Below are 13,049 nucleotides of genomic sequence, written 5' to 3'. Positions count from 1 at the left end.
GTCTTCTGCAAGAGTAGCGAGTGCTTTTCTTTTGTGTTGTTTTTGTTTTTCCAGAAAGGGTTTCTCTGTGTAGCTCTTGCTGCATTGGGACTGCTCCATAGACCAGATGCTGGCCTTGAACTCAGATCCACCTACCTACCTCTGCCTTCCAAGTGCTGATTAAATTAAGGTCTACCAAGGCCCAGCTGAGTAGCAAGTGCTCCTAATAACCAGTGAGCTATCTCTAGCCCCTGGCTATTTGGTTAGTTTTCATTCACAAAATTCTACTTGGATTTTACACTGTTGTTTATTTTGTAGACGTATCAAGTTAAATGAAGGCATGTGTTAACAGCGCTGGGACCCTCTGATGATCTCAAGATCTTCTGTCACCAGTCATTGATCAGATTCTAATAAGTGTTGGGGGAGGAAGCAAGCAACAAGCCAACACTGGGCACTGATATTAACAAACGGTTTATTGTTTCCTTACAAATACCACTTTCTGGTGATAAAATTTTGCACAGATGTTAAAAATGATAACTAGGTTTTTTCACTTTCATGAAAATAGTTGCCTGGTAACATAAATGGCTTCTGCGTCAGTTCCACAAACAAGACAGGGACCTAAAACATCCAAACTGTTTACAGACAGAGTCCTGCTGGGAAGCAAGCTTGTGATTTCAATTCTGTCTTTGGCAGGGTCTGTGCTGAGCCAGGAACTAACTAGAGACTGGTGAACACCGGCCTGGTTACTTATGCTATGTGACAGAAAAGTACTTCTTCCTCCTGTGAGAAGAAAAGAGAAGGGGAAAGGAATGTTAAGACTGTCTTATGAGACACCATGTCCAAGACAACTTATAATGGGGAATGTCTATTGGGGCTCAGGGTTCCTCGTGGTTCGAGTCCATGAGTGTCATGGTAGGGAGCATGGCAGCAGGCAGGCCCTGGAGCAGCAGCTCAGAGTTTATGTCCTGATCCAGACTGGAGACAGAGACACTAGAGCCTGGCCTTTGGAAACCTTTGAGCCCCACCCCTTCCAACAAGGCCATACCTCCTAATCCTTCCAAACAGTTCTACCAACTGGGACCAATCATTCAAATATGAGCCTATGGGTTCATTCATACTCTCATTCAAACCACAAGGCTAAACTCTATCACTAAATATAAAGCTGCTATTGATATTTCAAAATCAATTACTGTTAAAGCCGGCTGAAATGGGAGGGACGAGAATAAGCACAGATAATGAAAAGAATTCTAATATCATGTCATCTTTTTTTGTTTTGTTTTTGTTTCGTTCTTTGAAATGCCTCTGCCTCCCAAGTGCTGGGGTTAAAGGCATGCACTACCACACTCAGTTTTTATCAGATCATCTTAAATTTTTTATTACATTTATTGTGTGTGCATGCACAATACACATAGCCACAGCACACATGTGGAGGTCAGAAGGCATCCTGTAGGAATCAGTTCTCCTCCACCACGTGAGTCCTGCCAATCAAACTCAGTTGTCAAGTTTGGCAGCAGTGCCTTTACCTACTGAACTATCTCATTGTCATCCTTATTCAGTGCCAGTAAATACTCAACATTTGAAGGGAGAATATGGATACCAAATTTATAGTCTTGAGGAAAAGCAGAAATTTAGTTGTTCTTCATCTTTGCTTATTGTTTTAATGGAAAGAGATGTACCATAAACAACCAAAAGTAAGGAAAGAAGAACCTAAAATGTACATAGAAATACAAGTTCCTCACTTGGGAGGTAGAGGACCTTTGAGTTCAGTGTCAGCCTGGGCTACCTAGTGAGTTCCAGAACAGCCAGGACTACATAAAGAGAACCTGTCTCAACAAACAAACAAACAAAACAAAATATAAATCCCTAGTTCATGTGAATGAACTTACAGGGCCCAACAGATGGCTTAGTTAAGAACACATGCTGTTCTTACAAAGGACCTGGGTTCAGTTCCTAGTATAAAGACAGACAGATGGCTTACAACCACCGTAACTCCAGCTTCAGGAGATCTGATGTGGCCTCAGCTGCCAATTACACTCATACACACATTCACGAATATAAACATACAAAAAACATAATTAAAAATAAATGAGTCTTTCCTTTCGCACTCCCCCTTGGTTGTTTTATTTTGTATGTATGGGTGTTTTGCCTGCATGCATGTCTGTACTTCATGTGTGTGCCTGGTGCATGGAGACTGGGGGAAGGCACTGGATCCCCTAAAACTGGAATTACAGATGGCTGTGACCTATCATGTTGATAGTGTGAATTGAAACAGGGTCCTTTAGAGGAGCAGCCAGTGCTTGTCTTAACTGTTGAACCAACTCTCCAGCCCCTCCTCCCCCTCTCCTGTTTTGTTTTTTAGAGACAGGGTCTCATGTAGCTCTGGCTAGCTTTAAACTTAGAATGGCCTTACACTGGTCACCTTGCCTGCAGCTTTCAACTGCTGAGGCCACGCTCTCCCTAGGCCTATCTTGCCCTTTTCTTTTTCCATCTCGTCTGCTTACTCTTCTACATAGTGATTGTGTGTATTCTGCCCAATTACTTCCTGTCTCATTCCACTATGGTCAGTGTTCTTAACTCCTGCGACATCAAGCTAGAGATGGCGTCTGTGGCCACTGCACAGATGTGGTACACCCACATACATGCAGGCAAAGCACCAGGCAGAGGCAGGTAAATCTCTCTTGAGTTTGAGGCCAAGCCTGGTCTACAGAGCAAGATTCTGCCTCAACATTTAAAATATCCTAAAGCAGCACACAAGAACCTTTACCTTGGTGGAAGAGAGAAGACTTTTCAGGCGCGTTTGTGGAGGCGTCCCAGTGCCAGAGGGACCCATCCTCAGAACAGGTAAACAGGTGGTCTGGGCTGGATGGGTGGAAGTGCACCTCCCACACTAAAAGACACAAGGAAATCAACTTCAGTAGTCCACAGAGGTTATTTTATGGCCTACCCACAAGTAGTGGCCCTTATCTGTCCTCATGTTATAGTCACAAAAAGGTTACTTATACTGTCATCTCTTTACTTTCTTTTTTTGTTTTTTTTTTGAGACAGGGATGTCTTTTGGAGCCTTTGATTTTCTAATTTTTTTTTATAATTTTATTTATTAATTAATTAATTTATTTGTTTATTATATGTAAGTACACTGTAGCTGTCTTCAGACACTCCAGAAGAGGGCATCAGATCTCGTTATGGATGGTTGTGAGCCACCATGTGGTTGCTGGGATTTGAACTCNGGACCTTNGGAAGAGCAGTCGGTGCTCTTACCCGCTGAGCCATCTCACCAGCCCGAGCCTTTGATTTTCAACAGACGTAAAGTTTATAGGTACCCCAGTTCATCTGTACAGGAGTAAGATTCTCAGTTTTTATCCCTTAGTGAGCCCAGCAGCTGTGACACAGGCTGGCCTTGAACTCTTTACCCTCCTGCCTCTGTGACCTAGCTGCTGGGTCACACATTCCTGGGTGAACACTTCATGAACCAGGTCATGTTGCGGTACTGGTTTGATGTTTGCTTTCTTGTATTTCTACTTCAGTAAAAGCCAGAAGAGGGTGTCAGATCTCCTAGGATTTAGTCATCATCAACAGTTGTGAGCCACCATGTAGGTGTTGGGAATAGAACACGGGTTCTCTGGGAGAGCAGCTAGTGTTCTTAACCCACTGAGCCATCTTTCTAGCCTCTTGTTTCTGTTTGTCATTTTAAAATAATTAATAATTATATTAATTAAGAATTTTTTCAAAATAATGAAATGATAGTCTTTTTCTAAAAAGGAATAGCAAACAAAAAGTACGCGCTAAGGTCCTGACTCATTCCCCAGCAATGTGGAATGGGAATATATTTTATCAAAGAGTGGTGGCTCATGCCTGTAATCAATCTCAGCACGTAGGAAGCTAAGGCAGGTGGACTAGTTTGGTATACAGTAAAATCCAGGCTTACCTGGACTACAAAGTGATATCCTATCTCAAAACTCCACAAAAATTAGTGAATTCATAAATTAGCAAATATTAAGTGATAATTTTATACAGAACAGTCAGTAACCTGACAACATGAAGTATGACAGTTTGGTCTATTGGTTCTAGATTTGAGAAAAAAGAAAACAAAACCCACAAAGCCTAAGGCCATCAGCTCAGTAAGACGAGCGAGTAGTAATACTTACTGCGGCTGTAGAGCTAAAGGGCTCACACATAGGAAGAGATTAGCTTATACTGGCCAGATAGTAAAAGCAATGATTGAAATGATCCCTATGAACCACTACACGCTCCTGAGTAACTCACTCAATGCAGACTTTGTGTGTCCCCACAGTACTTACTTTCAGCCTCATGAGCCTTCAGTAACGACACAGGCATGGTACCTTGTCTGACATCCCAAATACTCAACATTCCATCCTGGCCACCAGTAGCTACAACATGCTGCTGGTCTGGATGTCTGTCAACACAGTGGAGTGGCACTCGGTCACCAGTCCTTAAGGAAGACAGAACAATATCAAAAGATACGGTTAAAAAAAAACAGTTTATTTTGCCTAATAGACATTTCATTCTACTAACTAAATGATAAACAGTTATATGGCTGGAGATACTAAATCTTAGTGAAAACAAAAATTTTCAACTAAATTAAATATATTTATGAGTAATAAAAGTTTAGAATTAAAGGCTATAGTTATTGTTCAGTTTGGAAACACAGGATGCAAAATAACATAATGGTAAGATGTATAAGAAAGATTTCTATTAAAAAAGTATGTGTCAAGTAAGAGAGCTGGCTCAGTAGTTATGGGCAGGTACTATTTCAGAGGACCCAAGTTCATGCACCCACATGAGTGGCTCACAATCATCTGTAAGTCCAGTTCCAGGAGTATTCTATAAACCTGTCCTGTGGGTACCTGCAATCACATGCACATAGCCAAGCCACACCAGTACATGGTTTAACTAAAATTTAAAAGTAAAAATATGTATCAATTACAGCAACCGTTCTTTATGCCTATATTAATTACTTCATATAATTTTTTTCTAGTCTGATACTACATTCAAGTTTCTTAAGAAAGCAGCAAAAATTGCACATCTAGAAAGCTCTGGAAAAATGACCTTAAATTGTATTTTATCTGCAATCACATCTACAGTGTATTTATAACCCTCTATCATATAATCATTTGATAAACAGAAACAAGTTCTCTTTTAAACAATATATACTTCAAAGACATAAAGGCTCTGAATCAATAAAAGTGCATGCTAAATATAAGATGGTAGAATCAACTCCATTGTGTCATCTTTGATTTATCAGTTTAATCATGGATCAGTGTTTCTGAAATTCATTAAAACACAAAGCTGGGGGACTGGAGAGGCATGGCTCAGCAGTTATGACCCAGGTTCAATCCCAGTGCCCACATGGCCATTTCTATCTGCCTGCCAATCCAGTCCTAAGGCACCAATGCCCTCTCCTGACCTCTGGGGGCACTACATTCATGTGGTGCATAGATAGACAAGCAGGCAAAACACTCATACAAATAAAATAAAAATACAAAGTTGACTACAATAACTAAACAATTTTTTTAATCATAATAGTGAGATGACAAAACTTACAGTGATAGTATCTGACAGGGCTCACTTCCTTGTTGTCTGAAATCCCATATTTTTAACTGTCCAATTGAATTTACTGTAACAATCTCAGGAGTTCGAAGGAAGGTTACAGCATGGAGTGTACTGCTGTCTGCATTATCTGCAAGTTTTAAAAATGCGATAACAGGTTTCTTTTAATGACATTTCCAGCCAGGTGTGGCAGCACTTGCCTTCAATCGTAGTGTTCAGGAGGCAGAGGTAGGCAGTTCTCTGTGAGTTCGAGGCCAGCCTGGTCTACAGAGTGAGTTCCAGGACACCCAGGACTACACAGAGAAACCCTGTCTCGGAAAACAACACAAAACAAAACAAAACAAAACAAAACAAAAGGAAGCCACATCCCCACTACTGGTTGAAATATTATAACAATAGTTTCTAATGCCTCAGCATAGTTTTTAATAGAGACATGTATAGTAAAAAGCATGTCTAGATACTCTCTTCCAGTCTGTGGTAGAAAGCTTCACCCCCAGGCCATATCTGTTTTCTAAGTGCAGAGCTGATTGGCCAGTTTTTTTTTTTTTTTGGTTTTTTTTTTTTAAATACTGAATTCTTCCTTCTTCCTTTTCTTTTCCTCCTGCCTTCAGCTTCCCTAGTGATGGAACTATAGTTATGTCTCACCCCAACAGGCACTGCGTCTGAGATACTGTTCAAGCTCCTGGCTATCCAATCTTAGCTCTGCTAGTACTTAACAGAAAACTTTTTACAGGCACAAAGCTTACTCCGATTCTATATTGTTGTTCAGACTCACACAGCAGAATTTTAGTATCTGGCATGAATCTGCAGTGAAGGAACCTAAACTTTGAAGTAGCCTTTTGTCAGTGATTGTTATTTAAAATTTTATGGGGTTTGCAAAGTTTAGTCCTGAGATAGGCTGGGCAAACCAGGAAGAAACTAGGAAGTCTCCTTTAGCTAAGAACTGCTTAGGAGATGGGTCTTTCAAGACAACCCCTAGATCAGATAAGAAATTTTGGTATGCGGAAATTGACTTGCTAAAGATGCCTTTTGTATAAAAATAAAAAAAGCTTGAGGCTGGAACAAGGAGGGGGCAGAGCAGGTAGACAGAGGGAGGACCATGGCGGCAGGGGAATCAGGTCCAGTTTGGATGGCTAGCTCAGGAGACTGTTCCAAAGCAAAAAAGGCTAAGAGACTTATGCTATACAGATGTCTCTGTGCCTCTATTATTAAACCCCAAGTGGGACCCCCAGAAGCCCCCAAGACAGACTCATGCCAAGTCCACCCATCTTTACCTTCGTCAGCAGCTTCCTCACCTACACCCTTCCCCTTCATGGTTGCTAAAAGGGTCTTGAGGAAGCTTTGAGCCAGGCCTTCACTGTGTTGCTCAGGCTCTCCTTGAATCTAGTATCCTCCTGCCTCATCCTCCAGACTGCCGAGATTACATAAGCATGCCCAATATCATCCTTTTATAATGATTCTTTTCTTGAATGTCCTAAGGCACACGATAGGAACTTCCAGACTTAAACTTGTACCACTTCTGTACGTTGCTAACAGGCCAACAGCCCTTAACAATTAAGGGAATGTTGTAACTCACTTAAGCAATTGGAACAAAGAACACTAACTGATGCCTTGGTGCAGACCCTGGAGATTCTGACCCAACAGGTCTAGGGTGGGGGGGTCTGGGATCTTCTCAGGCAAGTCTTAGTGAAGCATAGTAAGAACCATCCTCACTAGAACACTGGCCTAAACACTACTGGCGTCTGTCATTCCCTGTGCAAAGACGGTCAAGAGCAATTTGTTTACCACATACAGGTCCCTAGCTTCTGTTGCTATGCATTCAGCACCTTTGCAATCGATCCCAATCTCCCTTTCCGGCTTCACCTGTCACCTCTCCAGTAACAAATATCTAATGTCAGCTCACAGTAAACTTTGTCATTTGCTGTCTAGGTTTACCCTCTTCATGCTATTCCCTGTTTTCTAGTGTGTCATATATTAGTATTATTTATGGTACAGAAACGAGAATATACTAATTGCCACTTGTTCCCTAATTATGTGACAATTCCTTTTAGCTAAAACCAAACACTACCACCTACTATATCTTTCTGTTCTGCTAGAAATCATTTATACGGGACTATCCATCCACTATCTTATACAAGGATCCCGCCAAGTGTAATTTTCACACTTCAAGCTTTTACGATCATGTTTACTTAGTTCAACTGCTATGTAATGGATAGAAGAAACAGGACTCCTCACCTATAGTTCTGAGAGCCTCCTTGTGGTCAACTCTGAAGAGATTGATTCGGCCATCCTCTCCAACTGTAACAATTTCTGGGTTGTCACACACAATTCCTGTACATGGTGCACTGCTATAGGAGGGACTTCCCGGACCTGTATGGTAATGAGCTGCAGGCCACTGCTGATTGACGGACAGAGTCTAGACATTAGAAATGAGCACTGTTAATCAAAGCAAAGTTCTAACAAAAGAGCCCTTCTCTCCAGGAATTTTTGTTTTTCTGAAACAGGACTTCCAAGTGTTTGGGATTATAGGTGAGCCACCATGCTTACCTAATAATAGTATTTTTCAGTTGTATTTCATGCCCTTCTAGAAGAACAAGTCTCCCCTTCCTTTGGATTTGAGCATACTGATGTTTAGAAACTACTTCCCTTATTTTTTGTATATTCTGAATAGACTCAGCACATTTATCTCAAACTAATGATTTTTGTTACTGAATAGCTGAATGTGGACACATTCTTTAAAGTTTTATGAGATTAAATTTATACATAAGGAACTAACCTCTATATCTTTTTTACATAATTCTATTAAGAAAACTAACTAAAACTAGTCACGGTGACATTGGGAAGCAAATGCAGGTGGATGTCTGAGTTTAAGGCCATGCTGGTCTACATAGGGAGTTCCAGACCTGCCAGATCTACATAGCAAGATCCTGTCTTTAAGACAAAAATAACAAAAAATTTATGTGCATGTATGTGTACCTGAGTTTATGTGCACCATACATGTACAGGTGCCTGCCCAGGCCAGTGGGATTTAGATCCTTATAAAGTGGAGCTACAGGCTGTTGTGAGCTACCTGATTTAAGTGCTTGGAATAGAACCATGGGTCTAAGAACAGTACACACTCAACTGCTGAGCCACCTCCCCAGCCCCAACAGAAAGGTCTTCAGGGGGTAGACCCTCTCTCTTAATGAAGGCGTGGTGTCTTCCAGCTCTTTGTGGTATTTGAGTTAGAAGCTAAGCGTGAACACGTGACTGCTTGCATGCTTTCTCCCTTCATCCCCCCAAGACTATTAGAGGAACTCACAAAGCAGCAGGAAAATGACCACCAGTAGAGCATATCATTAGAGCTGATTAACACAGTTCACTTAAAGGAGGTCTAGTTTCCACTGAAGCAAATGTAAGCATGACTGCAGTCATATAGGGCTGGGGGTGAAGCTCGGTGCAAGGAATGCATGCTTACTACATCTGAGATTTTCAGCAACCCCTAAAAAGTAGACAGTATATTCTCCTATCATAACTTTTTCTCCGTAACATAAGGTTGTACATGTTGCCCAGGCTAGTCGTGAGCTACATTTCTCTCAGCTCTGGAAATGTGGGAGCTCCAGGAGTGTGCCCAGTGACTGCCTCTCTTCATGTTTCAACACTATAAAGCACTGTGCGCTTATTAACACAATCTTCTGTAAGCCTCCCCAGAAACAGTTAAAAAGACAAGTTTACTTTCCCAACCAAGTTCTTTACCTGGTTATTTGGATGGTGAAGAAAAACTGTTACACATCCTGTTGATGAAGCAGCTACAATTCTTTCCTGGTCAAAAAACTAAACAGAAGATTTCTGCTTATTATTATAATAGATTACTTGAAAATATTGACAGGGGGAAAAAAGTCCACTAGTTCAACTTGACTAATTGCAAACTCTGTACGAATTAAAAGAAGCAAATAGCATATATATATATATATATATATATATATATATATATATACACACACACACACGTGTGTATATGTAATAGCCTATATATGTGTATATAATAGCATATATATATATATATACACACACACATGCACATACATAAAGCAAATGAAATGTGTTAACATCTAAAAGTAAAAATTTTTATATATACATAACATAAAATGTTTTCATGAAGGATAAAGAGCAAGCTTAAAATTTTACTCCAGATTTTTTATTTTGGGCCACAATAATAAAAGTTTGGAACTATTTCACTCCTAAGTATAGACAGCTTTTTACCAAGTAAAATACATGACATCTGAATTCATACAATTTTTTTTTTGATTGGGGTGTGCTTGTGGGGGTGGGGGTGGTCTCTGTTGCCTAAACTCATCTTGACCTCCTGTTGTCTCAATTTCCTAAGTAGCTGGGACTAATAACACTAATTTCTTCCAAGCTGTTAAGGAATCACATCAGAACAATCCCACACGATACTGACTATGTATGTTGAAAAGACCCCCGCCCATCCATCTGATCAGTAAAGCAGTGAGTGGTACCTGGGGGTGGGGATACAGGCACTCAAAGCAGAGAGTTCTTCCCTAGCACTCGTGAGTGCTGAGGTTATCTTCATCCCAACATGAAATGATAAACCTGGCTCACACATGCAATGCAAGGTAACATGCCTGTCAAAAACTCACCAAACAGCGTTTGGCACATAGATGGACAAATACTGTTATTTAAGATAAGGCCTTGCTATGTATATGTAGCCCTGGCTAGCTTTGAGATCCCTCTTGCCTCTGCATCCCAAGGGCTGGAATTAGAGGCTTGTACCACCATGCCCGGTTTGGGCAATTCATTTCCAAACTGATTTACCTGAATTCCATTTCCCAGCCCCACTTCTGTGACTAAGTGCCTAAACAATGGCGTGGCAAATTTAAATTCAGGGGTAAGGGTATACAAACTATAAGGTGCCTCGTTACCTCTAACTGTAGTCTCAAATTTCCAAAGTTAGCTTTGGCAGACAACTCAGATTTACCTGTAAATCCATGACATCCCCATGATGTCTAATATCGCACAGTAATTGATGGTCTCCTTCAAACCCTCCGTCAGAATCCAAGTTTCCAAAATCTCCAATAGACCACAGTGAAACGCAATTTTCCTGCAAAGCAGACAGTTTTATCTTGAGGTGACGAAAACATCAACTCGAGGAAAGTAAGATTCAGATTGCCTCTCGGGCGACCTTGCTTCAATAGCATCTCAGACAAACGATATGGTTAAGAGTTGAAAAGATCAGAGATGTGGCCAAGTTTGGACGGCATGACTACAGACTCGGTGAGGGTTTAAAACCAGATCCCAGGCTCAGACACACCACCAGGACTCTCAAGTAGCCGGCAGCCGACCCAGACTGCCAAGCTCGCTTTCGCGCGCCAGCGCGGGGGGCGTGGAGCGGAGCGGCCGGGGCCCGCCCAAGCCCGGGTACCTCATTGTCCCAGGAGCCCGTGGCAAAGGTCTCTGTGGTCTGCAGGCTCCCGGAAGGCACTGGCCGCCAGCGGGTTTTGCTAATTTTCTGAGACACGAACTTAGCATAAATTTCCTCCATGCCGAAACCTGCAAGAAGCTTCAGCAGAAAGCACACTGCGCGCTCCTCAGGCCCGCCCCTTCCTGCGCAGTTCTGATTGGGTGAGACCTCATGAGGGAGACGGTGGCTGCAGACAGCCAATTCTCCTTAGCAGGAGCACACGCCAGCCCTTGGGCTGAAAGAGTTTGAGATGTTCATTAATGTAGGCAGCTCTGAACAAAGACCCAAACCCTTTGGCAAAAAGACACACTCTTAATGCCAAGTCAGTCTAGGAACACTGACAATATATTTGTGCAATAATTGTGTAATTTTAGAAGAATTTTCTTTAAAAAATTAGGGGTTTTGTTCTTTAAAAAAAACTTTATTATAAAATGTTGCAAGCAACGACAAAAACCAAAATTAATCTGACCCCAAACACTAAACAGCCCAATGTACTTTTGTGTTTTTAGCATAGCCATTCCGAAGCTGTGGAGCTTCATACTGGATTTTATACTTTTACTATCTAATATATATTTATTTTATCATCAAATATATTTTTATGCAATTACCAACCACCAAAACAATAAAATCATTACAGATTTACAACTCAGAAAACAATTACCTTTAATATTCTTTGATAACTAATTTTTTAAAAATTATTTTTAACTTAAGAGATTCTAAGCCGGGTGTGGTGGCACACGCCTTTAATCCCAGCACTCGGGAGGCAGAGGCAGGTGGATTTCTGAGTTCGAGGCCAGCCTGNTCTACAGAGTGAGTTCCAGGANAGCCAGGGCTACACAGAGTAAACCTGTCTCGAAAAAAAAAAAAAAGAGAGAGATTCTAAAATCTTATGTGTATGAATGTTTTGTTTGCACGTATGTATGTGTGTGCTGCGTGTGTTCATGCCTAGTGGTAAGGCCAACAGAGGGGACTAAAGTCCCTATAACTTGAGTTACAGAAAGTTCTGACCTGCCATGTGGGTGCTGGGAAATGAACTCAGGTCCCCAGGCTGAGCAACATGTCTCCAGCCTTTAAACACAGCTTTATTTTTACTATTTTAATTATTCATATGTATGTATGTATGTATGTATGTATGTATGTATGTATGTATGTATGTGTGTATGTGTATATGTGCATGTGAGGGCCGGTGCCTGAAGACCTGAATGTCCTAGACTGGAGTTAGGCAGGTGGGGGCCATACCCTTGTGAGTGCTGAGAAGCCAACTCTAGCTTTCTGCAAGAACAGGAAATACAGCCGGACATGGTGGCGCACGCCTTTAATCCCAGCACTTGGGAGGCAGAGGCAGGCGAATTTCTGAGTTCGAGGCCAGCCTGATCTACAGAGTGAGTTCCAGGATAGCCAGGGCTACACAGAGAAACCCTGTCTTGAAAAATAATAAATAAATAAATACATAAAATAAAAATAAAAAAGAATGCAGGAGGAGATATCTTGTACTAGTCTATGCCCTTCATTGTACTTCACTCAAAACAAAACAAAACAAAACAAAAAACCAACCACTTTAAAAACCCTTAGGGCTGGAGGGATTGGTTAACCACTAACAGCACTTGTTTCTTCCACAGGGCCTGGGTTGGTTCAGTTCCCAGCACCTACATCACCGGTGGCTCACAACCATCCATTGGTACACATAAGGTGCACATACATACATGCAGGCAAAGGCATGACGGGGAAGGGTGGCACATGCCTTTAATCTCATCACTCTGGAGATACAGGCAGATCTCTGTAAGTTCTAGGTCAGCCAGAGCTACATAGTGAGACTCAAAACAAAACAAAACACCCATATGCATAAAATAAACCTAAAAAATTGTTCAGCCTCCTCAGCTAGGACTGAGTGTTTAGTTCCATATTAGGATTCTAGGTTCTGAGTCATATCTGTAGGAATAAGAAAAAGGACCCTTAAGTTATCCTGAAGTGAAGCCGGGCGTGGTGGCGCACGCCTTTAATCCCAGCACTCAGGAGGCAGAGGCAGGCGGATTTCTGAGTT

General features: G+C 41.5%; 1 protein-coding gene across 1 annotated transcript; it reads right to left on the bottom strand.

Annotated features, from left to right (window-relative positions):
* Positions 1-363: 363 nt before the first annotated feature.
* On the bottom strand, positions 364-11,142 carry Nup43 (nucleoporin 43). The gene is made up of 8 exons (XM_021221423.2): positions 10,970-11,142; positions 10,526-10,648; positions 9,283-9,360; positions 7,783-7,963; positions 5,542-5,677; positions 4,278-4,429; positions 2,744-2,866; positions 364-759 (listed from the first exon to the last, which is right to left on the bottom strand). The coding sequence occupies exons 1-8, from the start codon at positions 11,087-11,089 to the stop codon at positions 533-535; spliced, it is 1,140 nt and encodes a 379-aa protein (XP_021077082.1). The 5' UTR covers positions 11,090-11,142; the 3' UTR covers positions 364-532.
* Positions 11,143-13,049: the final 1,907 nt, after the last annotated feature.

This window comes from Mus pahari, chromosome 21, assembly GCF_900095145.1.
Source record: "Mus pahari chromosome 21, PAHARI_EIJ_v1.1, whole genome shotgun sequence".
Lineage (NCBI taxonomy): Eukaryota > Metazoa > Chordata > Mammalia > Rodentia > Muridae > Mus > Mus pahari.
This window is presented reverse-complemented; position numbering and strand designations above follow the sequence as displayed.